This window comes from Hippichthys cyanospilos, chromosome 21 (genome assembly GCF_059441005.1).
Source record: "Hippichthys cyanospilos isolate Australia breed blue-spotted pipefish chromosome 21, RoL_Hcya_1.0, whole genome shotgun sequence".
In the NCBI taxonomy this organism is placed as follows: Eukaryota; Metazoa; Chordata; class Actinopteri; order Syngnathiformes; family Syngnathidae; genus Hippichthys; species Hippichthys cyanospilos.
In genome coordinates, this window is record NC_142389.1 from 519,506 (window position 1) to 545,851 (window position 26,346).

A 26,346-nucleotide genomic window follows, 5' to 3' on the forward strand; every position below is an offset into this window, starting at 1 on the left:
TGCTTTTCCTTTTTTGTTTTTTCTCCCATCTCAAAATGCTTTTCACTGGTTAGGGAGCGCTCACCTGGAAAGGGCTGGAAAGCGTGCGCGCGTAGACGCAACGGAACACACACCCGAGAGGAATGCGGCTGCGATTGGTTGCTTCGAAACACACGCACGCACTCTGATTGGCGGCTTGGCGTCCAACAACTTTGGCTTTTATTCTTTTCCCACAAGTTGACAAAACAAAACCACAAACAACATTTTTGCATGATAAGCTGTAAAAAAAAAAAAAAAAAATGCGCCGGGAGCTAGCCACACTTAGCTTATTGCGCTACGCCGATTGACAGCTCGCGCGGTCAGCGTCGGTGCGACCCGCGATGACCTTCGGCTCCACTTTTCACACAATAAATACTTCAGTGCAGACAAACGCGCGCGCGCGCACACACACAGACACATCTGAAGTCATATACAAGTTTTAAATCTCACAAAAAAAAATAAAAGCTCTTTTCCCGCCAAAAGTCACAGTTGGGCCCGCCCGCCTTTGCCGGTTTTTCCGTTAGCCGGTCGCGACTTGTCCGCGCATTCTGGAGGACCGTCGGCTGTGCGTGCGTGCGTGCGTGCGTGTATTTGAAGCGCAGCCATGTTGCGTGCGTGTTAGAAGGACAAGCTGGTAGCAGGTTTCGCGCATTCGGGCGGGGCCGGGCAAACGGCGGTGGGCGGGGCAGGAAGAAGGCGCGCTTGAAGGCGACAAAGAGACGACGAAAGACGAAGGGTTGCCGGGCGGTTCCGAGCTGCGTCGGGTCCCGCGTTTGGACCGGGATCTCCTGCGTTTACAAACACAAGCGTGCGGAGAGTTATTTGTCGGGGGCGGAGCTGCGTCGCCCGTCCGCACCAAGCTCTCCGGCGCCGCCCCAGCGGCTCCGTGGAGCTTGTTCAAAAGTCGCCGAAAATGCCAAGGGGTCCCTCCCTCCCCCGCGTTTTTATCGCAGCGGGTGTGTGCTTTCCTCACGACAAAATGTCACATCGAGCGCCATTCCGTTTCGAGGAAATGACGTTTGCAGAATAATTTTTGGAGTTGATTTGAAGAGAAAGGCGTCGTGCCCCTCGGGCAGCATTCCGTGAATCCAAACCTTGCCGGCTCTCCTTGGCAAATATCCGCCGTGCGTCCATTTGAATAGTAACCGTGGCAACCAAACCGTCTAATCAAATGACACATGCGCATGCGAGTGACTTACCAGCAGTGCGCGCAGAGTTCACTAGTACGGCGACTCCACCCTGAGCACACACACACACACACACACACACACACACACACACACACACAAAGATGAACACCAAATGCAACAGGATGAAAAGCGTGCAGGAAGTTTGCCGGTACGCCGCGTGCACGCGTGCTTGTTTTCCCGACGCATGGGGACAATTTCCACAGCTTCAGAATGAGGACTCGACGACAAACGGGGACGTCTTTCCCACCCTTAAGTTTCTGCGAAGTCTGCGGCGCGCCAGAGCTGTGTGTGCGCGTCCTTGTTTTGGCCGCATGGCGGGGACCAAAGTGTCAACAAGGCGTGTAGACGCACTTCCAGGGAGGAATGCTGTCGGGCAGCTTGTCAAACTTGCCGTGGGGGAGGTGTGACTTTGGCCCAAACGCGCTTCCCGCTGCATCGATTGAAGCCAATCGGCGTTGCTCGAGTGATCTCACCAATCAAATAAATATGTATTCGCGCAATGATGACTACAACACATTCTCTATCTACATATATATGTATATCTGTGTGTGTGTAGAGCAGGGGGGTCCAATCAGTATAATCCAAATACATTTTTTTTTAACTTAATAAACTTGGTAAATATCCATCACGCAAGCAATCGCAAATTGTTGATATACTGTAGTCATCGTTTTTGAAAAATAAATACATTAAGGCTTTTTGTTTAAAATGTTGTGGTAAATTTGGAGTCTTTTTTTTTTTCAAACGGAATTTGAGCGTGACGCCGCGGGCCGCAAAATCGTACGGAGATGGCGAGTGGCAAACGGCCCGCGGACCGTAGTCTGGACGCCGCCGGCGTAGAGCAGACGCATGAGAGGACAGATCTGTCCGAGGAGGCGCGGTCAACGATGCTTTATGCTCGCGCGTTTCAGCCATGAGAAGAATTCGACATTAGCTTAGCGCGCTAAGTTGCAAAGACGCGGCCGGCTACTTACGGAACTTTCTGCCTGCAGTACATGACCAGGCCGATGGCCACGCCCAAAGCGGCCAGGACGCCGATGACGATTCCCGCGATGGCGCCGTCCGACAGGCCCCCGTCCAGAGCGCCCTCCTCTGCCGCACCGGAAAAAAAAAGGATACCCTCCGTGAGTCCGAATCCGGTATTGTGACGATATGGGCATTTTGCAGGACTAAAAATGTCTACTTGAAAAGGAGAGAGCCCGAGAGGAATCGGAGTCAAAGGCCGAGGAGTCCGACCCGAGTCGACGGGCAAAATTATCCGCGGCGGGCACCGAGGAACGTGGACCCTCGCCGGGGCGCGTCTCACCTTTGACGGTGAGCTTGTGCGTGTAGCTGGCGCTCTCGCCGGTGACGGCGTTGCGGGCCTGGCACGTGTAGGAGCCCGTGTTCTTGTAGGCGGCCGCGGCGATGGCGTAGGCGGCCGTCCTGACGTCGGTCAGCGTCCCGTTGAACTTCCAGGAGAAGTCGGCGGGCGGCACCGAGTCGGCCGAGCAGCCGAGGCTCACGGCCTCGTTCACCTCCACCGCGCTCTCGCCGCTCACGCTCACCGCCTCCGGGCCGTCTGGGGCAGGGGGCGGGAGGCCGCTCGCACAGATCCGCCGGGACGAAAAGCGCGGTTTTCCCCCGCCCCGGCGCCCGACTCACAGTTGACCAGCATCCGGTAGTCGGCCGTCTGCTCGCTGACGGCGTTGGCCAGGCGGCAGCGGAAGAGGCCGTTGTCGTCCTTGCGCAGCGGCGCCAAGCTGAGCCAGGAGCCGTCGGGCGCCGCCGTCACCCGGGTCCCGTCGGGCGCCAGGGGCCGGCCGTCCTTCAGCCAGGTCCGGCTGTGGACGGGGCCGGCCGCCGCCCGGCAGCTCAGGTTGGCCGAGCCGTTGCCGGCCAGGAGGACGGCGCCGGCGGCCGGCCCGCTCATCTGCGCGCCCGACACCGCCTCTGCGGGAAAGGCCGCCGAGCCGCCTTTACGACTCGTTGCGTCGCGTCCGACCCGGGGGGCGGATTTTTCTCCAAAGCGTATCGGGGCGCGTGGCCGGCGGGCCGGGGGCGGGCCGCGCCCCGATACGCTTTGGCCGATACGGCCCCCCCCGCCGCGTTGCGTGGAAGCTTCTATTCTAAAGGCGGATTCTCCTCCGATGAGTGTCGGGACGCGGCCCCCTCGCGCCGAGGTCCGTCGCCGTCTATGTATCGCGGACGGCTCCCTCCCAATTCCCCAAATCCCCGAGGGGCACCGGCCCTGCGCCGGCCTTGGCGGCATCTACTTCTTCTACGGTAGGGAAAGCGTGAAGGCTTGGGATGGAATTGAGAGCGTGCCCATGTATTGAAACAAGGATACGCAAAGGCAAGCGTGAGACTCTTCAGGGCAGAATTTAAGATGACCTCCCCCCCAAACGCAGGCTCACACCCAGACAAACAGTAGGACTGGTTGAGCGGGTTTCCGGGAGGCGTGAAAGAAGCGTGCGGGGAGGGGGGAGGGACGGGAGGGAGGGGGGGGGGGGGGGGCTTTGTTTTGTGACCGCGCCGTCTTATCGGAAGCGGCCCCCGGCAAGGCAAACGTTTGCCAAATGACAAATTTTCTCGCCCGCGCTTGCATATTTTGCGACTTTTTCCTTCAGCGTATGCGGCGGACGTGGCGCAGAGCGTCCCAATTGTTGCGCCGTGCTACCGTCTTGTCGTTTTTGGAGGATAACGCCGCCTTCCGTCGCATCTTTTGCTATTTTGAAATAGCAGTGCAGGACATGTCCAAAAATGTCTTTTTAGGATTGGGTGGGGGGGCGGGCCGGACTTGGGACACCTCTGCCCTACATCAACTACTCAATGAGCTAGTGGCGCCTCGGGGCGCCAGGAGCGACCGGGCGTTTTGCCGAAGGACGCCACGGACGGGTTCGGGCCCCCCCCCGCCCGTCCGGCCTCCGGCTCGAGAGGAAAGCTCGCCTCCGTTCTCGCGCGTGCGCGGCAGCGGCGTGGCCGGCTTCGGTTAAAAAGTCCGGACCCGCCGAGAAGGCGCCGAGCCCCAAAAGCCGCAAAGCGGACCTCGGACCGGAGGGCTTTCGACCTCCGACCTCGCGTCGCAGGAATCGAATCCGAAACCGTCACGGGTCCAATGTCGATAAATGTCGAGATGAGAGCCGGCGACTCACCCATGACGGCGAAGGAGACGGAGCGCGAGGTCCCCGCCCGCTCGGTTTTGGCGTTGTGGGCTCTGCACGAGTACCGGCTGTTCCGCCGCCACAGGGGGCGGCTCTGCACCATCCGCAACGCCAGCGCCTGTCCGACGGCGTCCATCCGGGTCTCGTTCTGGTACCAGCTGAAGGTGGCGGGCGGGCTGGAGCGCGCGGCGCACGTCAGGTTGAAGTCGGAGCCGGCCCGCACGAACGCCGGCGGGTCGGACGGCGTGAGGATCACGTCGTCGGGACCGTCTGCGGGCGGCGCAGAGCTAGCGTGATTCGCAGAGCTAAGGCTCGGCCGGGCCGCTTTGTTGCGGGGGCGTGCTTCTGCGCGCGCGCGCGTGTTCTGCGCTGCGCGGAATGCGGCAATGTCAACACTAAGTTGACCGCCGAATGCACACACGTTTTGCAAGCGGCGGTGTCCAAACACATTTGCGCCCCGCCATCTATTTTGCTGCGCCTTTACAGGCACGTACATTTATCTTAGTTAATGTTTGATGGTTTATAGCGATGTTGGGCTGGTGTTATTTTGGACAGCATTAAAAAGAAGAATACATTTGAAGTGTTTCGCCGAGCGGGCCGTCAGCCGGGCGGGCGTGTAGGCGCTACTCACAGTGCACGGGCAGGCTGAAGGGGGCGCTCTTCTTGGTCTCCAGCTCGTTGGCGACGCTGCAGTAGACGGGTCGCGTCAGGTCGCCGCGCAGGACGGGCCGGATGGTCAGCCGGCTGCTGGACTCGTCCTGCCGGGCGGACGCGGCGGCGGTGAGGGCGGGCGAGCGCGGGGCCGGGCGGGGCGGGGCGGGGCGGGGCGAGCGGGGGCCGACCTCGGCGACGGACAGGCGTCCGCCGGGCGAGATGGGCGCGCTGTCGTTGAACCAGGTGAACTTGAGGAAGGAGCCCTCGGCGGCGCAGGTCAGGACCAGCGTGCTGTTGTGCTCCAGCGCCTCGGCCATGTTGGCCGTCACCGTCACGCCCGACACGGGCTCTGCGCGCGCGCGCGCAAAACAAGGGGTGTCCAAAAGACAGAAAAATGGAAGGATGCGAGGGCCGCAAATTCTTGGTCCTGATATATTCAACGAACGGTTTCAAACGTACGGTTCCGGCTCGCAAACCATGGATTTTGGTATAAAGTGTCGAGGACGCAATGACATTTCTCATGTCTTCAAATCAATGACGTCATTTCAATTGAACGAATAACCTGCTAAAGAACAGAGGTAGTAATGGTACCTTTTTCTTGGATGCTTACACTCTCCCTCCCTTCTCTTTGTCCTTTTTAACAAATGCCGGGGGCCCCAGGGAAATAGAAGCGGGCCCCGAATGGACACCGTGCCCTAGTTTGGACATCCCCGGTCGAGCCCAAGCGACTTCCGAGCATCTCCGCTCGCGTCGTCGAACGTAGCGGCCCGCAACGCCTTCTTTGTCTTCGGCCTATTCGTTCGCGGACGCGCTCGCGGACATCGGCGTCTTTCGAGTCCTCTTGTCCTTCCCGCCGACGTCCGGCGCGTTTGGCCGGGATGCGATCGGCTTCGCTTTCGGACACGACGGCGGACGCAAATGAAGGGACCGGCTCTAAGGATGTACTTTTTTTTTTTTTTTTTTTTTTTAACTTTTCCAGACCTGGGACACAGTGAGGGGATCGTCTCGTCTGATTCGGCATTTTGCCATGTCGGCCTCGGGACAAGCCGCGCCCACCGGAAAGAAAAGAGCGAGGAGGAAAAAGAGGGACAAAGTGGGCGATCCCTACGGAAGTAGTCCCCGTCGTTAAAAGGGGGTGCGGCCAGGCGCGGGAAATGACGTCACCTCCATTCAAAAGGAGACGGGCAGGTGAGAGCTAGAGAGGGGCCGCGCCCCGACGGCTCGGCGAGGGAACGCTCGGAAGTGCTCCCTCCGCCGAGGAAAGTAGTCCCCAGGTGGTGAACCCGCCACCTCCTTTTGCTTTTTATTCATGAACAACTTTGAAAAGCGGCACTTCTTCTCCTCCTCCTTTGGGCTTTTTGCCCTTGAGGAACGGCCGCAGCGCACGGAAGCCCGTCTCCTGCATCTTCTTCTCTCGTGTCCGCCTTCGCTACATCTGCGAACCTTCTCCTTCCGTCTTCCTCTAGACCCCCCTGGCCGGCAACCCCAAGTTCAGCATCCTTCTAACTCTATATTCGCGATCTCGGCCGTGCACATCGCACCCGACGCAAAACGGCGGCAAGCTGCCAAAACGACGGAACGCGCGCAACGTGGCAAAACGCAATCGGGTTCTCAAGTGGCGGAAGGACTCACCGAGCACGCGCAGGCGGACCTCCGCCGTCTCGGTGCCGCCGTCGGCGTCCACCAGGGTGACGCTGAAGTCGCCGCTGTCTTCGGCTGCGAGCGCGCTCAGGCCGAGCGCGCCGCTGCGGGGGTCCACGGACGCGCGCCCCTCGTATCGCGCGTTCACCTTGAGCCCTTTGGGACCCAGCGTGGCCACGTGGATCTGCTCGAGCCCGTCGTTGAAGTTCCAGATGACGAAGGCGTACTCGGGCTCCCGCAGGAGCGTGCGCAGGGTCACGTTCTTGCCCACCACTGCGTCCACGGGGCCGGGCGGCAGGATGTCGCGCGCCCCTGCGGGAAGAGGGGATGGGGGGGGGGGGGGGGGGGGGGGGCAGGTGAGCAGCCGAGACGAGCCGAGCCGAGCAGAGGTCCCGCGCGGGCGCTTAGTTACCCGACGAGGCGAGCAGGAGCGCGAGGACGCAGGTCGCGGCGGCGGCGGCGGTGGCCATGGTCGTCGTGCGCAAAATGCGTCAAACGCTGAGGGGGGGGGGGAGGGGCGGCTTCCTCGCGGCTCCGCGGACACACCCAGGCAGGTGAGTCCGCGCCTGCGCGCTCGAGCGCCTGGGCGTGGCCGCGCTCAAACGTTGAAGCTCCTTCAAGAAAAAAACCCCAAAACGCACGGTACCTGCAGGTACCTAGCGCAGTTAGGATGCTTTGCCAAGACAACGCGAAGGCGTAACCTGCTGTAACCTATTTGGGTTCGTTTCCCCCATGTTGTTTTCTAAACGCCATCTAGTGGCGATTTGAAGACAAGCTCAAGACTTTGGTATCCTGGATCAAAGACGGCGGCCGAAACATGTCAGCCTCTTATTTGGGGCAGCCAGCGCCCCATGTGATTGCTGATTCTATCTGTCTTTTCCATGTTTTGAAATGAATGATTTGTTGGCCACTAGATGTCGCCATACCCACACCTGCTATACGGCGCTCCGCCCGTCCCAAATAGTGTGATGTACAGTATCTGTTTTTCTTTAGCTAGCATGATAGTCCTGGCTTTTTCCGCCTCCCTCTGGCGGTCACGTTCTCTCTACTTGCGGAGTTCCTGGGAGGGCTCGACATCGGCAGAAGCCGACTCGGTCTTTGTCGTCATCGGCCTTCGATACAGCGTGTACAGTGAAGCGCGCGCACGCTTTGGTAAACTGAGCAAACGGATTGGTGCAAATATGTATTTATTCATTTGTTCATTCCCCGGCACCGGAGGGGCTCCGTGCCTTTCTGGACGCATGGCAAACGCTTCTGCAGCTGGCTAAGTCAAACTTTCTCTAGTGTCACGCTCTAGTCTGGCCGCTAGAGGGCGCCTCGTTCAAAGCTCGCTTTCGCTGGGCGGCGATGTCGTAAGCGGCTCGGCCAATTGGGACACGGAGCCTCTCGAGTAGTGAGAAAGCGGAATGCGCCGGCTCGGCGTCGCGTCAACAGACGGACGCCTGACTGAGGGCGGGGCCGGCGCCCCAGGTCACGTGACGCGCACCAACTCACGTCTTTGACTTTCCGATGTTTTGGAGTCATCGTTTTCTTGCAGTTTTTGACCATGCGGCTGCAGACGAGTGTGCTTTGAGTTTTAATTGAATACGGGTAGAATCATGCCACAAAATTTGACTTTAATAAAAATTTGAATTTTGAATTTGAATTTTGACTTCTAGTTTGAATCGAATGTACATAGAATAATGCGACAGCAATCATCATAATACATAAAATAAAAGAAAAAATACAAATAGAAAGTCACATTTTAACACGTACATAGAATCAACTACAATACATAATGAAAACTGATTTCAAACAGGCATATGTAAATAAAATATAAAAATTGGAATCAAAGCATGGGACCTTTTCCAACTCGCTTGGGGAAATGACACACACAAACATGCTTGAAGACGTTTCAAAGGTCATTGGAAGCTTTTGATTCCTCGGCAGGGCGCCTGCGGCCACAAAACATTGGAAAATTATCATTATTATTATTATGATCATTATTATCATTGTGCACCGCTCAGCTGTGTGTGTGTGTGTGTGTGTGTGTGTGTGTGTGTAGCAACTCAATCATTGTGGAAAAAGACTATTTACCACCAGCACGTCAGATTTACACGCAAAAAAATGTGCATTTGAATATATTCTTACATGTTAGAATGTTTTGTAGGCTAAATGCTATCTACATAGCATGTTTCCCATAATCATCTGGCTATGTGAATTTGTTCCCATGGCTATATGGAAAACAAGCAGTTTTTAGCATTTGGCTTCCAAACACACTCAAACGTATTTGAAAAATGTAGGGTAGGAGCTACAAACATCTCTTTTTTTTCCATGCCATGGGCCAGGAATAAATGAATACCTGTGTCATTATGGGAAAAACTATTCATTTTTTTACACTTAAGTATTCACATATGTTTAGAGGAAACATACATGTGCATAATATTTTCAAACATTAATTGGATTTATATATATATATATATATATATATATATATATATATATATATATATATATATATAGATAGATAGAGATAGATAGATAGATAGATAGATAGATAGATAGATAGATAGATAGATAGATAGATAACACGAACTGGGTATTTTATAAGATAGTATTAGTATATTTTCTTTGAAAACATTTAACAGCGTAATAATTTCAAACTTTCATTTTTTACACCTAAGTATTCGCATATTTTTAGGGGAAACAACCTACGAACCTACTTTCATGAATAATTTCAGTTATTGGATTTTCTTTATATAAATGTTTTTTTTTTTTTTTACTGAATACATCCAACATGCAACCCCATTCACATATACAATGCATGTCGATCTTTGAAAAAAAAAAAAAAAGCTAATATTACGTAAGAGCTCCAGCTGTTTTTTGTCACTCGTACGTGAGGTGACTAAACAATTTGTAACGTTTCCGATTTAGGACGCGCGCGTGTGCGCGTGCGCAAACCGGCCCCTTCTTCTTTTTTTTTTTTTTTTGTGCATGAGTAGCTGAGCGCGAGCGGCGTGCTCGCCGCGTGAACTCGCAGCGCCCGCGTGACTGAGACGGTCTCGGCCGTGCTGCTGGTGCTGGTGCTGGTGCCGGTGCCGGTGCCGGTGCGGGTGCCGGCGGGGGCCGCCGCACACCCGAGCAGCAGCGGGCGGCGTCGGTGCAGCGAGCCCGGCCGAGCCGAACCGAGCCGAGGACCAACGGTAAGCCCCACCCTCGACGCTCTCCGGTTCGGTTCGGAAAGTTGCTCGCGTTCTAGCCGAGCCGCCGGCGCGTCCGCTTCCTGCTGCGCCACTCCTTTCGCTCGCTTGAGCTTTTTTTTTTGTTTTGTTTTCTTGTTGCGCGTGTGTTGGTTTTGCTCGATTTGCGGCATACGTCCAAAGTCCGCGTCGTCAAGTCGGCGTTGTTTGCGACAATGTCAGCCAGTTTTTTTGTTTTTTTTTTAAATGTGCGTTTGCGGAAGTGAAGAGTGTTGGCAAGCAGCGAATCGCCCGGCTCGACTCGTGCTTGCTTTCCGTTTGTTTTTTTGTTTTTATTTTTTGTTTTTGATTTGGGAGGGGGGTTCTTGTGTACTCGTCGCAAAGAACACGGGCTTTGCGATTGCGAGGCTAGCCGTGATGTCATTCATCCCGGCTCAGCTCGGCCCATTATATAACGGGACTGACTGTGGGGAAGCCTGCGATAGCGAGGCTATTTTTACTCCTTACTCCCCTCCCCTCCCCTCCCCTCCCCTCCCCTCCCCTCCCCTCCCCTCCCCTCCCCTCCCCTCCCCTCCCCTTAGCCGCCCAGCCCATCCCAATTGGTGACCTTGTCTTCCCCCCTTTTACTACTACGCGGTGGATGTCGCTCGCGTGTGCAACTTTGCTGCGAGATATCGCTCGTGTCACACTTTGTTAGTCACGCGGAAGCCTTTTGGAACGTGATTTTGGAGAGGCTTGCGTCATCGCCAGAGTCCTTCCTCATATTTTCAGCCCTCCCTCTCTTTGGCTAGCTGAGAAGTTCTTAAAGGGACAATGCCTAAGATTTCCGCTGTTTTTCATCCAAAAAGAACCAAGGCAATGATGATCACGTTCAAAAAGTTGTTCTCAACCACCAACGCTACGTTTTCGGTATACATTTTCGTTTGCAGCCCGCAAAAAAAAAAAGCGTGACATCATTGGCCGCGAACCAGTCCAGTGTTCTGCAAAATGGCCGATTCGGTCAGTTGTCCACAGCGGCTAATGCAATTTTATTGTTTTGCGTTGCGTTGTTTTTGAAAAAAAGAAGTCACTGGCAGCCCGCTAAAGAAAGAAATCTGTGACGCCAGTAGCCGTCATTGGCAGTTAGCCAGTTCAGCGCTCCGCAAAATGCTGGATTCGCTCAGTTCTTTACTGCGGCTAGTGCGTATTTATTGTATGATGGATGCTGGCGATGTATAGAAAATGTTGAGCGCTTCAGCGGCGGCCCGCTAGCTGGATCTTTGGCATCTATGGCCGTCATTGGCAGTGAACCAGTTCAATGTTCTGCAAAATGGCCGACGCGGTCAGTTGTTTCCTGAAAAAGTCAAAAATGAAGCAAAAACGTGTAAATGGGTCAACTGAAAGCAGGCCGTTTTTTTGGGGGCGGGGCTACGTGGGAAAACGATTCCCGGGGCGCGTAACAGCCAGCAGTTCCGAACAGCCGAACGATAATCGGCGTACGAATGCGTGAAGACGCGTTTTATTTTATTTTATTCTTTTCTCGTGGGGGGGCGATTTGAATTTGGGGTTTTGCGGGCGCTGCCCCCGCGTTCAACTCGGGCCTTCGCCAGGCTTCAAAGCGGCTGATCAAATATGAATCAAAGCAACGCGCCCGGCTCCTTTGGCGTCAAAACAGCAATTGCTTTGGGAAAGTCCACACGCCCCTTTCACGTCCGCTCCCTCCTTTCCCCTAACGCTCGTCCTTCAGCTCCGCCCCCCGGCTCGCCCGACGCCTTCTTGCCCGGATGCCGCCCGACGGAGCGCAAACGCGCCAGTCGCAGGGCACGCGAGTTCAAATTGTGACTCGGGGCGCGTAGGCGGCAAGGATGGAACGGCGCCGACGGGGGGCCGAGCTGGGAGGCCCAACGCGTTTGACAGAGTGGAATTCAATAACAGGGGAAAAAAGTCAGTGGGGGGGGGGGGGACAATCAGTGGAATAGCAAAATCCAGCCTGGGCGCACGCTTGCAATCCCCCTCAAGCGTTTTGACCTCTGCGGGCCGTCGAAATGGGGCGCGTGGACAGAGACGTCCCGACGGGACCGGCGCCTAATCCCGTTGACTCTACCGTAGCCTCGCCAATGCGAGTGGGATTGCGATGACCCGCAGCCGGAGCCTAAAGGACTCTTCGCACATCAAAAGTCTTAATGCTGGAATTATGAAATGAATATTCACGATGAATATTCCAATTTCATAAATGTATAAATATACGGCGCGGTTGCTTTTGCTGTTATCGCCTTTGACCCATTTTTGTACATAAAGGAAGCGTAGGTTCCTCCCCCCTCCAAAATCTGTGTCCGCTGCATGTGTGGATAGGATAGGGCTGCTGAACATTTTGAGGGCTCGAAAGTCATCCCATGTTTCTGTTTGAGGACGTGAGGAGCCGTTCCAATTCAGCCCAAATTGGGTGGGAATAGGCCCAGCCAGGGAATACCCGCGTCGCTCGCTCCCCAGTCGTGTATTTCGCCAGAATCCCGCAACTCCGGAAGGCCGTACCGTGCGAGAGCGAGCCGAGTCGCAACCCGGCCCCGGCCCCGGCCCCGGCCCCGGCCCCGCGGCTTTGGCTTTGGTCTCCGATCTTTTCGGACCCTTTTTTTTTTCTCCGTACGAAAACGCCTCCAGTTTTCGCCCGTTGGAGCCTCCGTTTGTCTGCCGGATTCCGCGCGAAATGTTGAACTAGCCGCCCGGGGGCGCGTGCTTATTTACTCAGCGCCTGAATCCGAATCGCTGCGAAACAATTTGCTAAACGTCGGAACCGCAGTTGTCGCGGTGCCTCGAGGCCTTTTTTGTTCCGCGACTCCAGATGATGCGTTTTCTCGGATCGCCTGTGAGAAAATCGTCAGCGTCGACCGCGCGGTCGTAGAAACCTAACAAAATCATTCTTCCCCAGTCGTCTCCACTCCACGTTTTTTACGTGACGCGAAGTGTGGTCCGAGCAGGGAAAGAGCCGGAGCCGGTCCTCTCCGGACGTTTTGCTAGCCGCTGCCCAGCGACAGCGCCCAGGCAAAAGTGCTTCCTTCCCCTGAGCGCTAATGGAGAAGAAAGTCACGCAGCAAACCTCTGATGATGTAATCCCCGCAAAGCTTGCACAAGGCTGCTGAGAAGCTGCTGGATTTGCAAGTTTTATTTGAACTTTTTTTTTTTTTTAGGCGGCGCAAAGACAGTCGTGCTTTGCCTCTCGTTACCTGGGCCAAATCTTTTTCAGTAGTTTCCAAGACGCGGGACCCCAAAATCCAGCTGAACTCGGCAGCCTGACATTTTCTAGCACGAGTAGACCCACCAAAAAAAAAAAAAAAAAAAGCCATGCCAGAAAAGACTCCCGTCATTGCGTAGCATGAAATTTGCTTCTCGCGAGAAAAGGCGCGGGGGGTCGGCCATTTTGGTTCAAAGCCACCGGGACGCAACCAAAAAAAAAAACCAAGGCGGCCACGCCGTTTGCTTTGCCGGTGAAAAGCCGAGACGCTCCCTCCCGAGCGGCCCGACACACCTGAACAAACGCGTGTTGTTTGCGGCCCGCGCCGTCACACGCGCGACCTGAAACGCAAGCGGGAAAAAGGAAAAACAAAAAAGCTGCTTTCGCCCTGCTTGCACATTTGCTCCTTCAAAGGAGGCAAAAAGTCCCAACCGTTTCGACTTGCTCTTGAAAGTCAATGAAAACGTTTCGCATATAAATGATGCTTTGGTGTGTGTGTGTGTGTGTGTGTGTGTGTGTCTACGCGCGTATGTACGTACTTCCACACACATATATCACTACCGCAATAGACATGGACGCGCAAAGAAACGTTTCGGAAAAAATGTCCCCACTAAATAGTTTTTCTCATAATTTGACACCAACAGTGCTGTGAAAATGCTTTGTCAGCAAATACAAATAAGAAAATAAATAAATAATCATAAATTAAATGAAATAATAATAAAAAATTGGTGAGGAGTGAGTACGGATAGCAGGTACGGGTATCGGGCCGATACCGGGCCTCATCTCAAATTGGGATATGTCTTTCTTTAAAACAATTCTTCTAAAGTATCTTGAATTTTTGTAATGTGCAGGCTGTCAACCAAGGTGGCCGCCTTCGCCTTCATCGCTATGACTTGTGAGATGCCGCTGTTTTGGTTAGCAAAAGAGCTCAACTCTGAGAATATTTGTATAAAATACAATAAACGGTGCAGGGATCTCAGCATTTGCATATATCTCATCAGCCAGTTTTTGGGGATGGTGTGCGTGGCGCATTCGGAGCATTGGAGCCAACTGCAGAGACCTGGTAGATCAAAAGGCTGCAGATTCTTAGCATGCATGCGTGGGTTGAAAGAAAAGATATCTTTGGGGGGGGGGGTTGAATTTTCCCTCTATGTGAGCGTGTGCCATAGGGACCCCTCAAACGCCCCCCCCCCCCCACACACACACACAATTGGCACTTTCACTGAGTTGTTTTCCTGTAGGCCGGTGAATCACGAGCCCCGCCCCCATGCTATGTTGTGACGCGTTGCCATGGAGACGGCCGTCGGAAAAAGGAGCCGGTGCAGAGGGAGCGACAGACCCGCTAGCGATAAAACAAGTCATGCAGAAAAGGCGTTGAAAATTCTGCCCCTTGAAGACCTCGGCTTTGACCTAGCCGAGGAAAACTTGCTAGGCTACCGACAAAAAACAGTCGGCCCCAAAAAACACGGCAGGTCGGCCGCATTTTGCAATATTTTGCAATATTTTCCCCAGCGAATTGGAGTCCCGTGTCAAATGTGAAGCGTTTACGTGCTGAGTCAAATTTGGACCACGCGGCGTAAAAGGGGGAGGTGGAAGAAGTCCAAGCGTGCGTGCGTGCGTGCCTCCGCCATGTCGGCTTTCAATTTGCAATCTAATGTGTCCGCCGTCTTGTCTGGCGCTGGCGTACGTGTGCCTGCCCCCCCCCCCCCTTTCTTTTCAGAGAACTTTGAACTTGAAGTGTTTGCCAACGTGTTACGCAAGCCCGGAGCGTGAGAGTGCCCCCCCCCCCCCCACCTTTTTTTTCTCCCCGTCCTTGCTAACAGCACAATTAGCCAAATGTGTTCATATGCGCCCATGCGGACGATAGGCTCACATTGACACAAAAAGCACGACCTACAATGACATGGATTCGTTTACCGGTATGGGTACTTGTGAATGGTCTGACACTGATAATTAGTACCGATACTCCTAAGTGCTTTTGATACATAAACGTTCCCTCAAATATGTTGACAATTATTTTCAAACAAAGAGCCGTATAGCCCAACATAGAATTTTTTCTTAATTGCGAAAAATAGGGGCTTTTTTATTGGATTGAAAAGCATTTTCAGACCTTTTTGGACAAATACAAATAGAGGTATGAAATGAGAAATAATAATGCCCTTTTATTTCTGGGCACCTTTCGGTGCGTTCGGGGTACAGTTTCTTATTAAAAGCCAAAAGAAAATCAATTCAAAAGGCAAATGAAATGAAGCATTCAAATTCAATTGTCAAAACGAATAACGGATCATGAATATTCTATCGTATTTTACCTACATATATAATATCGTAAATAATCATTCAAAATGGAAACTGTGAAATGAAGTGATGCTTTTCGCCTGCCCAGTTTGTGACATCGCTCACCAGGCCACACCCCCTTCAAGGAGCGCATGGCATTTGATTCCAACTCGATGAGGATGCTTTTTTTTTTTTTTTTTTTTTTCCTTTGAGGGAATGCGACGAGCTCCTGAAGTCGGAGCGGCCCAGAAGAAGGCTCGCCCTCCATCGGGTTCGGCGCCAAGCGCGGCAAAAAACCCAGACGGCGCCGAACATCAAGGAGAATAGTCTCCGCCTCCTACTCCGAGTAGCTGCGCATCCTCCACTCAGGTAGCCGTCTTGCTATTAAACCGCTCGGCCTCCTGATAGGTACCGCAACCAAATTAGCCGCATGTTAATGGTGCGGGCGGGCGGGCGGGCGGGCGCGAGCGCAATTTGCACTCGCGGGTCCGTGCGCGTGAGTGAGTAAGAGGGGGGCGGAGTCGCTCAACTTAAAATAGCATCTCCTCGCCATGGCAACAACAGCTGACTGCCTGATGGAGCGCCATCTCTCACGGCCGTGCGTTTCTCGCCGGCGACTTGGAGTTTGTTTGCGTCGCCGCGGAAACGCGGGGACCCAGAAGCCGGCCGGGATGCGTCTTCCGCCGGTGACGAGCGTGGAGGACCAAAAACAAACACCTGCTCCATTTCATTTCTTGCTCAGCAACATGAAATGGAATGCACGCGCTCATCATGAGCAGACCCACCAAAAACAGTCTCATCAACCTATTCTGGGGTAGATGCGGCGATTTGAATTCCAAACTGACCATTTTTGATGGCCTGAACGACTTGGATCGAAACACGTCGTGTCCTTCAAAGCGGTTTTGCTCGGAAGTGTAAAATTTAGTAGCTGTGTCCGTAGCGTCAACGCAAGGAAAGACGAAGAACGTCTCCCGTTTTGTTTGGAAATGTTTCCAGAAAAGTTTCCAAATTGCGCCCTTGGGTCCAATTCGCGGCCGTCCCCGCAAAAAACGTTTCCGGAAGCCCCCCCCTCTCCAAATCGATCCGCCGTTTGAAAACGGAGCGGGCGCCGGCCGGCAAAACGAACGCGGGGCGACTTTTCAAGGGGCGTTTCTCCCGCAAGTCACCCCCGACCGCCGTACGTGCCGCCGGTCCGATTTGTCGCGCGCGGCACAAGCCGCCCGCTCGCCGACGCTTGTTACACAATATGGATCGTATAAGCGGCGCAAAGCAACCTGTGCGCGCGGACAATACCCAAAGACAGGCGCGCGCAAATTGACTAAGAGCAAAGCGGATGGTCCCGTTTGGCGCACGCCGCTTATCCGCCTTTCGGGCAGTAACGGCGCCGCGCTGTTTCCACCGCTCAAGTTGGAGGTGGTCAGCCCGCCGCCGCGAAAGTTCAGCCGGCTTCCGTTTTACAACGGATGTCCCACACGTGTGATATATACGTACGGGTGACCTTGGCCGTAGCTTTTTAAATCCCAGGTGAGCAATTTCCCAGCTTTCCCGAAGGCGGCACGAGTGCAAACCAAAGCATGCCTTTTGCCTTTTGCCGCCGCCTTGAGCGAGCGTCGGTGTCCTCCGCCTGGCGCTGTGTCCATTTACAGACATTTCTTGTCTTTTCCTTGCACAATTCCGGAGGAAAATCCTTCATGTGGCATCCTCTCCCGCCTCCATTTTTTTTTCGCTTCATTCATCCGTTCCCTCTCTTTCTCTCCCCCCGCTGTGTCCGACTCTTCTCAGCGAGTTCCTCTTTGCCTCTTCTCCGCCGCCATCTGTTTCGCTCGCCCGTTCCCTTTCTCTGCTCTTTGTCTTTCACTCTCGTCGGCTCCATCTGTGCGCCGCCCGTGGCGCCCTCTCCCTTATCGCGTCCACTTCCCGCTCTTTCCGTGCCACGCCCCTCCAAAATATGACTCGTGTGTGTGTGTATATATATAAAATAAATGAAAGTCTGGACTCCTTGAAAAAAAAAGGGTGCCCTGGTTATGATGCTGCAATTTTGCCTGCATGCGTGTGAGATTACACGGCAGTAGAGGAGCTTATGGTGGACTGGCACTCCCTCCCAAATCCTCCCACCCACACGCACGCACGCACACGCACACACACGCGCGCCCCGACTATTTGTGAATGGGCCGTCTCGTCTCTCCAGTCTGTTTCATAAACTATATGCTCGTATCGTATGATTATTATTTGATCCAGTGTTACAGGACCCTAACGTTTGCGATTACCTGTGTGCCCCATAGCAAGGGAGCTCCCGCCTTGCTCTCGGACTTTACACGGCGTCGGCGTGTGCGTGTGCGTGTGAGTGCACCAGCCGTTTTTGCTGTCGTTGTCGGGACCTTGTCGCACTTTGGGCCTCCCCGGGTCGGCCCTACAGAGAGCCAAGACTTGCTCTCGCAGAGTAGCTTTGAAATGCCCTACTTCCATGCAATGTCCCCGCTATGATAGAAAAAGCCCCTCGTGTGTGCGCGTGTGTGTGTATAGAGGACGCAACAGAGACTAAAAGAGAGCGGGGAATGGAGAGGGGGCGGCGAGCTTGATTTGTGTACGCGTGCTTGCGGGTCCAACATTTTGATGGCGGCGTTGATGGAATGCGGAACAAGCGCACACCAATAGTACGTCTGCCCTAGTTTGCGCCTCCCCATGGCGTCCGCTCAAACGCGTTGCCGAAGGCCAAAAAAACAACCCGCGCTCCAAAAGCGCAAGTCATCCAACTCCAGCAAATGTCACGGCGAGACATGCAGCAGCATTTCTTTCTTTTGCCATGTCCATACGTATTGTTCATGCTTTTTTTGCGGGGCGCTTTGGGGAATCTTTGACTTGATTTTGCGAGCTTTTCATTTATTTCTTTTTGCAGGGTTATCTTCGGGACCTGAAGCAAAAGTTTTTATTACGCGGTGAGAAGATGCGAAGAACAATTTGGATTGTTTTTGGTGCCGTTTTCATTGTTACGACAGTCATCAATGTTGTCGATGCTCGCTTGGCCTTTTTCTCTGCAGGAGTTGGAAATGTTTGAACGTGCCGTATGTCTCGTCCTCACGGGCAGCGGCCACCGTGTCACGCTAATTGCAACGCGACCGCCCGCCCCCCCCTTTCTCTCTCTTTCTATCTCTTTTCTCATCTTGCTTTCTCTTCTTGCTCACTCTCCTCTTTCTCTCTCCCCCTCCTTGCAATCTCTATCGCTTCTCTTTCTTTCTTCTTTCTCTCTCTCCTCCCTTCTTTCTGTCTTTCCCTTCTCCTTTTGCTCTCTCCATCCCTCACTGTTCTTCTCGCTCTCCTCTTTCTCCTTCCCTTCACTCCTCTTGCTCTGTCTGTCTCCTCCCTCTCCTTTCTGTCCTCTTGCTCTTGCCCCCCTCTCTTTCTCCGTCCCTTTTCTCTCTCCCACCCTTTTTGCTCTCCGTCTTTTTCTCTCCCTTGTCTCTCTCCCTTCTCGCTCTCTCTCTCTCTCTCTCTCTCTTCCCCCTCCTGTGGTCCCTCTCTCTCTCTCTCCTCTTTTTCCCGTGTGTGTCTTTGACTTGAACATTCTGACCTTAGAAGGACAATCGCGTAGTCACGCGTGAGCGTGCGCTTTTGCTTTATGGTCGTTGCCTCTCTTTCTCCCTCTCACGCACGCGCACTCCACACACTTGTGTAAGATCATTGTATTTGTGAATGCGCGTGGGAGGGAAGCGCACGGAGGACAGTCAGCTGGGATTACAGGGTATCTGATAACCACACACACACACACACACACACACGGCGGCAAGTCAGCAAGGCCGAGTTGCGTGAGCATTTGAAGTGAAGGTGGGTGTCCGCTTTCAGCGAGCCAATACTCTCCCTTTCTGTTATGCGGGTCAGGTCTTGGCACTCCGCGGCCTCCGCTCGGCCGCGCCCGGCCCTCGGCCGCCTCTTCTCAAAGGGTAAATAAAGTCAAGCGGGGCCCTCCTCCACGGCGGCCAGCTTCTCTCTGAGTTTCTCTCATGGAATGCCATCTCAGGAAGGGGACATTTTCCTTTTCAAACTAAAAGCAAGTGAATCGGAACAGAGCAGCTCTGATTGGTTAGCACGTCCGCCTCACAGTTTTGGGACCCGGGTCGAAATCCACCTGGCTCCCGCCTTCCTGTCTGGACTTTTCACGTTCTCCCGTGTAATGGCTCCTTTCCTCCCGCAGTCCATGCACACGCACGGCAGGTGTATTGGACACACTAAATTTGTCCTGAGGCGCGATCGGGTGCGCGAACGGTCGTTTGTCCCCGTGTGCCCTGCGATTGGCTGGCGATCGGTTGAGGGCGTCCCCCGCCTACTGCCCAAAGACGACCCTTGCGACGGACGAATTGAAACGCGAAGCGGCTTAGCGCCCGACGCTGTTCTAGCCACTCCTTTGCGAAAGCTCGTATGCCTTTACGTTACGTGTTATATGGGTGCGCGTGTTAGGGGGCAGTCGCGGCGCATCATTGAAAACAGGTTGAGTCTGTTCACAACAGACCCGTCTGTCTGCCGGCGTTTCCCAGAGAAACGGCAAATTGTCTCCGTCCCAGAGTAGGACCCCGACGAGCCTAAAAACAACAGCCTGGGGATTTCTGTGAGTTCTCGGGATTTTGCGCGGCTCTGTTGGCGATCCGCGCGCCGAGCAGATTTCACGGCGAAAACGGCTGGCGTCCAAAGCGTTTGTCGCCGCGCCGACGGCAGTATTCCACCGGCGAGAGTTTTGCCGGACGCTAAGCCCGCGTCTGTCTTTCAGGATCCTGGCGGGGCAATGATTCCGCATGAAGCGCGGCGCTCTCGGCCCCCCGTCGCCCCGGACGGCAACAGCAGGTGCGGCGCGGCGACCCTCGCCGCCGCCGAACGTTGCCGGCATGTGACCCCCTCTTGCCTCGTCCCCCTTCAGGTTAGACAACAAGTAGGAGGAGCGCGGGAAGTGAGGAGGAAAGCCCGAGGAGGTCCGGATCGGCTCACGGAGAAGCCAAGCTCGACAGGGCGCGCCATCAGGATGAAGTCCGGTCTGGAACGGAGCAATGAATGCCTGCCCCCAAAGAAGAGGGAGATCCCCCCCGGCACGCTTCCGTCGGAAAGCCGCGGCCCGACGGCTCCGCCCTCGGCCGCCGAGCCTCGCCCCCCCGACAACGCGGCCCAGGATCCGTCCCTCCGCTCGGACTCGGCGAGGTTGCTTTCGTCCCTTCCCGCCGTCCGCGCCCCGCCCCTCTCCCGGACCCGCGCGGTCCACTTGACCCGAGCGCCACCCAATCTTCACTTCGTCGGCTCGCTGTACGCCGCGCCCTACGCCGGCTACGTGGCCCCTCGGCTTCCGCCGCCGCAACCCCGTTCCGCCCCGCCCTCGCAAGCCTCCAAACACGACCAGCGGCGGGCCTCCATCCGGTACACCGGCGCCATGCCCCCGCCTCCCAGCTCCTCCCCGCATCCCCTGGGGGCACACCGCGCGGACGCGGGAAGGGCCCGGAGGGAAGAGGGCGGCGCGGGCCCCAGGGAAGCGCACAACGGCGGGCTGGAGCGGAGCGGGAGGCCGGGGCCCCCGCCGGAGAAAGCGGGCAAATGGCGGGAGCCCCGCCGGCCGCCGCCCCCGGCGGACTACGCCCGCGAGCCCCCGGGCCCGAGGACGCCGTCCCGGGGCGGCCCCGGCGAAGGCGCCGTCCTCCCGGGGAAGCCGCTCGAGCGCGCCCCTTCGCCCTCCGACCGGCCTTCGACCTTTGCGGCCCCCTCGAGCGGAGGCCGTCCCGAGGCTGCCCCCGGCCCCCCGTCGCCGCAGACTGTTATTCAGACCGCCCGCGGCTCCGCGGCGGAACCCCTCGCCGCCGGGCTCTTCCCCCGGCCCGCGGCGATCGGTTACATAGCGGGGGCCGGCGGAGGCCCGGGCGCGCCCGTCGGCGACCGCGCCTGCCCGCGGCAGCACGCGCTCCTCGCCGGAGCCCGGCCGCTCGCCGTTCCGCTCGGCGCCGGCTGCGGAGAGGGAACCCCGGACGATCCCCCGTACCGCCGGCTGGCGGCGGTCCGAGCCCAGATCCGCGCGGCGGAGGCCCCCCCGTCCCTGCCGGCGTACTTCGTCAAGGGATCCATCATCCAGCTGGCGGACGGCGAGCTGAAGCGCGTGGAGGAGCTGAAGACGGAAGACTTCATCCAGAGCGCCGAGATCAGCGGCGAGCTGAAGATCGACTCGTCCACGGTGGAGCGGGTCGACGGGAGCCGCCGCTCGCCCGACCTGGCCGTGGTTCAGTTCTCCGTGGGCGAGCGCCGTTGGCAGGTAGGCCCCCGCCCCCATCTTCCACCGAGCCGAGCGCCCAAAGCAAAACGCGTCCTCGCAGGTGAGCGTGGAGGTCCCGGCCGAGTATCCCTTCTTCGTCTTCGGCCAGGGGTGGTCGTCGTGCCGCCCGGACCGGACGGCGCGGCTCCTGGAGCTGCCTTGCGCCAAGCTCTCGGTGGGCGACGTCTGCATTTCGCTCACCCTCAGGAACCTGAGGAACGGATCCCCGCCCGAGAGCGGAAGCCCGCAGCCGGAGAACGCGGAAAACGGCGATCCGGCCTTCGGGGCGAGAGGATCCCGTTTGAAAGAGGAGCCCGGGAAGCCGAGCGGCAGGAAGCGCAGGTGGTCGGCCCCCGAGGGCCGCCGAGCGGAAAATCCCCGGGGGCCGCCGGCGACGTTGGCCGAAGCCGCTTTGGTCCCTCGGGAGGTGAAGGTCGCCGCGGAGGGACCCTCCGACGTCGGCGAGTGAAGCGTTTCCCGCGAGCGCCTTTGGCTTTTCTTTCCGCTCTTGCGGAGACGGGGAGGCTCTACGCCCTCTCGCTTTCTTCCCGCGTCACCTGGTGGGACAGCAACAATCTTTTTGCCGGGATCCGGTCCGGCCTCCGGAGGGAGGGAGGGAGGGAGGGAGGGAGGGACCTGGTTAGCTTTAGCGTTCTAGCCTTCTGATCTGACCACTTTGAAACGATTGTTCAGGGCTTTTTACTAACCGTAACGGGTCGATGGTCCAGGTTCGTTCGGGCGCGCTCGCCGATGGAACTTGACTTGATGTTTTCGTAAGGAGCGAGCGTCCGAGGGGACTCGGCTTCGCGCGATTGTTTTTGAACGCAGTACTGTATGTTCGCGGGGGAGGGTGGCGACTAGCAAGTAGCAGCAGCAGCACTTTGGCCAGCGAGGCGGGGGGCACACTTTTTTTTTTTTTTTTTTTCCTCCCCCTTTTCGCGGTCCCGTCTGTGCCTCAAAGGAGACGCGAGGGTTGAGGGACTTGGGACTTTTTGTGACGACGAGCTCGCGCCGGGGCGAGTTTTGAAGGCTTTTGTATTTGTCTGCAAAATGTCCGCCCGCGCGCACACAGACGCGCTTGTACGGTTCTACTTGTGAGGACGTTTCCGAGCCATCGGAACAGAGGACCCGACCTCCAGCAAAATCTTATTCGAACCCACGCGTTAAAAAGCTAGTCTCAACCCTCAATATTTCCTAGCCCCCCAAAATGCCGTGGAAATCTTGCAAATAATTGTGTTTTAACGACCGACAGTCTGTTTTCAATACGTGTTACGGTAGGTCTGGTTAGGATGAAACCCACCTGGGGGGTGGCGCAGACAATGGCAAATGCAGCACGTCGTCATGTCCGTAATGGAAAAGGCTCCGATAAAGGGCCGCTAACGTAATATTTGATTCTTTCCGCGGTGTGATATGCGCGTATGAATTCCATGTGACCGTCCCAAGTTTTATGATAGTTTGTAGGCATTTTATAGAGGAGTTGCTAACCCTAAACTCAAGCAACATCCCATTCGAAGCTACGCTCTAAAGCGCAGGTGTGAAATTGTTGTCCTCGAGGGCCGGTGTTTTGCACCTCTTCGACCCCTCTCTGTCAAACGGGCCCGATTCGAATGATTAGGACCGTTTCCGAGCTCCTGCGGCTACTAAGCTAATGAGTCGAATCGGCTGTTTCGGGGAGGGACGAGCGAGAAAACACGCGGGATACCGGCCCTCCGGGACTGGACTTCCACACCTACGCCGTCAAAGCGAGTGAGGTACGGCCTTCCGAAAAGTCCTCACCGTGTCTGAAAAAAAGCGGACGGCGGTCCTCCGAGGTATTACCGTACAAAACCGCGCGGGCCAGAGTCCGGCCCGGCCCTTTGGGCGGAAGGGCCCGCCGGGCTTCCCTGGCGGCAGTTGAAGGGGACGCTGGCCACGTGGCGCGCGGCTCCATCACCTTTCCTGCAGCGCGTCCGGACAAAGGGGTACGCCGGCTTGCCAAACGGAAATGTGGAGCCCACGTCCGCCTGGGAATCTTGAAAGAGAATCTCGCAGTTTGCACATGGGGAAACATGTTTGTTTTTCCGGGCGAAGAATGGAATGCGGTCTTTCACACGCGTACGTAGGCAGAGCGCGGGATATTTCAAGGCAAAATAAGTCCGCGTGTTTGACACCCCTGGGGTAACTTGGGCAGAGGGCGATCGCGGAAGGTGATTTTTCAGCCGGAAGCGGGAGCCCTTTCGCCCGCTCGCGACTTTGCTTCGTTCGCTCGTTTTCAGCTTTGCCGATTGCGCGTCGGCGGGTGGGAGGATGATGACGATGATGAAGATGCGCGAATGCACCAGATTGTCAAGATACTTTATTTTTGTACCGATACGAAACAGGGTTGCGCTTGGGTTTTCGAAATGGCGAGTGGAAATCGTTTTTGTTTTGCTTTTTTGAAACCCCCCCGCTGGAACATCCAAGCCGACCGATTGAAACCTCAAAACTTTTCTTCAGGTTGAAACGCACACACACATACACGCACGGAGCCAAAGCCAAGTTGTTCTTGCATCGCTATGGTTCCCTAAGAAAGCAATACGGTGCACTTTGCTTGCGTAGGAGCGGACGTTACACGCACACCCAAATCATTCCACCGGAGTAGTCGGCAATAAACGTTTCATCGGCGATCCTCCGGCAAGCAAAACGCCAAGAGAAAATCTCCAGTGCCCCGAGGCCCGCTCAGATCCGAGCCGGCGCCTTCCCCGCCCTCCCTCTTATTTGGGGCCACCCGAGCCGCTCTCTCGACCCCCTTCCGGACGCGGCCGGACGTCGCTCCCGTCGCCCGCCCAATTTCCGGCGCTTAAACGTAGCCGCGGGTAATTGGCGTCCGGCCTCCCAATCGGGACGGACGAATGGGAAGGATTGACGCGGCGGAGACCGCGGCGGAGACCGCGGCGGAGACCGCGGCGAAGACCGCGGCAAAGACCGCGCCTTGCCGCTTTGCGACGGGTTAACCGGGCGCGATTTAGAGCGGTACCCGAGCGATGGAAAGTCGAGGCGATTGGGAAGGCTGCCGGCACCCGTTGCGGGAGGGACGCGCCTTTTTGACAGCCGTCTCCCTGCGTATTTCCTCGCGCGCGATACCGTACCCCCCGCCGAAAATGGGCAAAACTTAGTCGAGGCTGATGGGCGCAGCGGGGACCACCTTTTCTAGGAAATATTTTTAAAAAGCAGCAGAAGATGCACATGTGAGCGGAGGGTTTTTTTTTTTTCAAAAGACTTCAGCACCTTTCAGCACTTTGGAATCGGGGCCCGCCGTTTTTCACCGCCGAATGAATGAAAAAAAAGCTTAGAATGTAAATTTCCTGATTTAATGTTTTCCCTGTTTGCATAAAACAGCACAATCTCGGATCTTCTCTCCAAACAATGAAGATAAAAAGATCCTCGTTTTTACCTTTTCGTTTCAGTTGGGGTTTTTTTTTTGGAAATGCATCTTGACATGGCCCGCAAATCTATTGAAAAAAAAAAAAAGTTTCCAAACGAGGGCACGGGGCTATTTGTGGCTCAATGTCCACATTTTAGCGGCCCGCATACTTTTGGACACGGTCAAAATGTCATTGATAAAGTTGGTTCAAATAAATACAGAAAAATCAAAACCAAACAAATGTAAAAACAAAAAACTAGGATAAAGGCGGGAAATTCAAACAACTGAGGAAAAAAAAGTTTCCCCCCATTTATTTTGCACATTTCTTAGTATTGCATCTTGGACTGCTACCTTGAAAAAAAAAGGGGGGGGGGGGGGGGGGGCTGTTGCAGAAAAGCGCCAAGTTGCACATGAGCACGTCATCAACCTGAAATCCTTTCCAGTTTTCTTTTTTTTTTTTTACCCCCTTGATTCATCATACACGAGGAAATGACCAGATTGTCCACTTCTATTATCTTTTTTTTTATTATTATTTTTTACGACAAGCATCCTCAACGGGGGATCACTCTTTTAGCTGTCCTTCATTTCCGGATGGCGATCTGAAAGAAAACTACGCAACATGCAAAACTTGCGGGCACTTTTTGGTCTTTGAAAATGTAATCAGGATTTGTATTTGTTTTTCGTCCTTGTCCGTAGCGCCGGATAAGCAACTCAGGCAGAAAGGAAAGGAAATCAAGTCATTCGATGCCACTCATGTATTTTCCCTCTTTTCGCAAGAGTCCGTACGTTCCGTCCCAGGTGTTCAAGCGCCAGCCGATTCATGTCCTCCATTTACTGCTGGAATGTTTGGATTCTTAAAAAAAACGTGAAACTACGTCCCTGGCATTGAACGGGTTAAAAAATAAACGCGTGGACCCACTCGAAAGGTTTGCGTGCGTTTCTGAGGAACAGTTGAACAGGATTAACCGGGACGAGCCCCCCCCCCCCTCTCTTCTCGGTGTAGTCGTACTTGTTGTGGGCGGATGTACGTCCGTATTTGACGTGTGTGTACAAATGCACCTCTGGAAAAAAAAAAAAAACATTCGACATATCGGGAATAAACGGGCACTTTGTCTTTTTGGGAGCCTGCTTCTTACTTCTCGCCTTTATCTCAGCCCTTCCGTTATGACGTCATCCGGACGACCTTTTTTGTTGCGAAGTTTGCCTTTTTCTATGTTTTTAGTAGCCATTTTGGCCAGGAAAACGTTCGTTTTTCTTTTCGCGCACGATAGCTTTCAGAAGGCCTTTTGCCCTTGGACTGGAAATGAAACGAGCGCCCGTGTTCCAGGCTGACCAACCAACCAACCGATCACGGCTCTGTCTTTGACGCCAAGTGGCAAACTGCTT

At 55.2% G+C, this 26,346-nt stretch overlaps 2 protein-coding genes across 4 annotated transcripts; one reads left to right on the forward strand and one right to left on the reverse strand.

Annotated features, from left to right (window-relative positions):
* Nucleotides 1–657: 657 nt before the first annotated feature.
* Nucleotides 658–7,204, reverse strand: LOC148405963 (cell adhesion molecule CEACAM5-like). Its single transcript, XM_088405434.1, has 10 exons — nucleotides 7,056–7,204; nucleotides 6,635–6,955; nucleotides 5,191–5,351; nucleotides 4,980–5,106; nucleotides 4,340–4,618; nucleotides 2,850–3,137; nucleotides 2,512–2,766; nucleotides 2,180–2,297; nucleotides 1,218–1,257; nucleotides 658–806 (listed from the first exon to the last, which is right to left on the reverse strand). Exons 1-9 carry the CDS (start codon nucleotides 7,111–7,113, stop codon nucleotides 1,239–1,241), a joined length of 1,626 nt encoding a protein of 541 aa, XP_088261560.1. The 5' UTR covers nucleotides 7,114–7,204; the 3' UTR covers nucleotides 658–806; nucleotides 1,218–1,238.
* Nucleotides 7,205–9,608: 2,404 nt separating this feature from the next.
* Nucleotides 9,609–26,083, forward strand: atxn1a (ataxin 1a). Of its 3 annotated transcripts, none has more exons than XM_088404273.1 (5): nucleotides 9,609–9,825; nucleotides 15,518–15,673; nucleotides 20,064–20,137; nucleotides 20,211–21,578; nucleotides 21,786–26,083. In XM_088404273.1, exons 4-5 carry the CDS (start codon nucleotides 20,313–20,315, stop codon nucleotides 22,242–22,244), a joined length of 1,725 nt encoding a protein of 574 aa, XP_088260399.1. In that variant the 5' UTR covers nucleotides 9,609–9,825; nucleotides 15,518–15,673; nucleotides 20,064–20,137; nucleotides 20,211–20,312; the 3' UTR covers nucleotides 22,245–26,083. The 3 variants fall into 3 exon arrangements, with proteins under 3 accessions (XP_088260399.1, XP_088260401.1, XP_088260400.1); XM_088404275.1 differs by having other exon boundaries at nucleotides 21,640–22,177; XM_088404274.1 differs by lacking the exon at nucleotides 15,518–15,673.
* The last annotated feature ends 263 nt before the right edge of the window (nucleotides 26,084–26,346 follow it).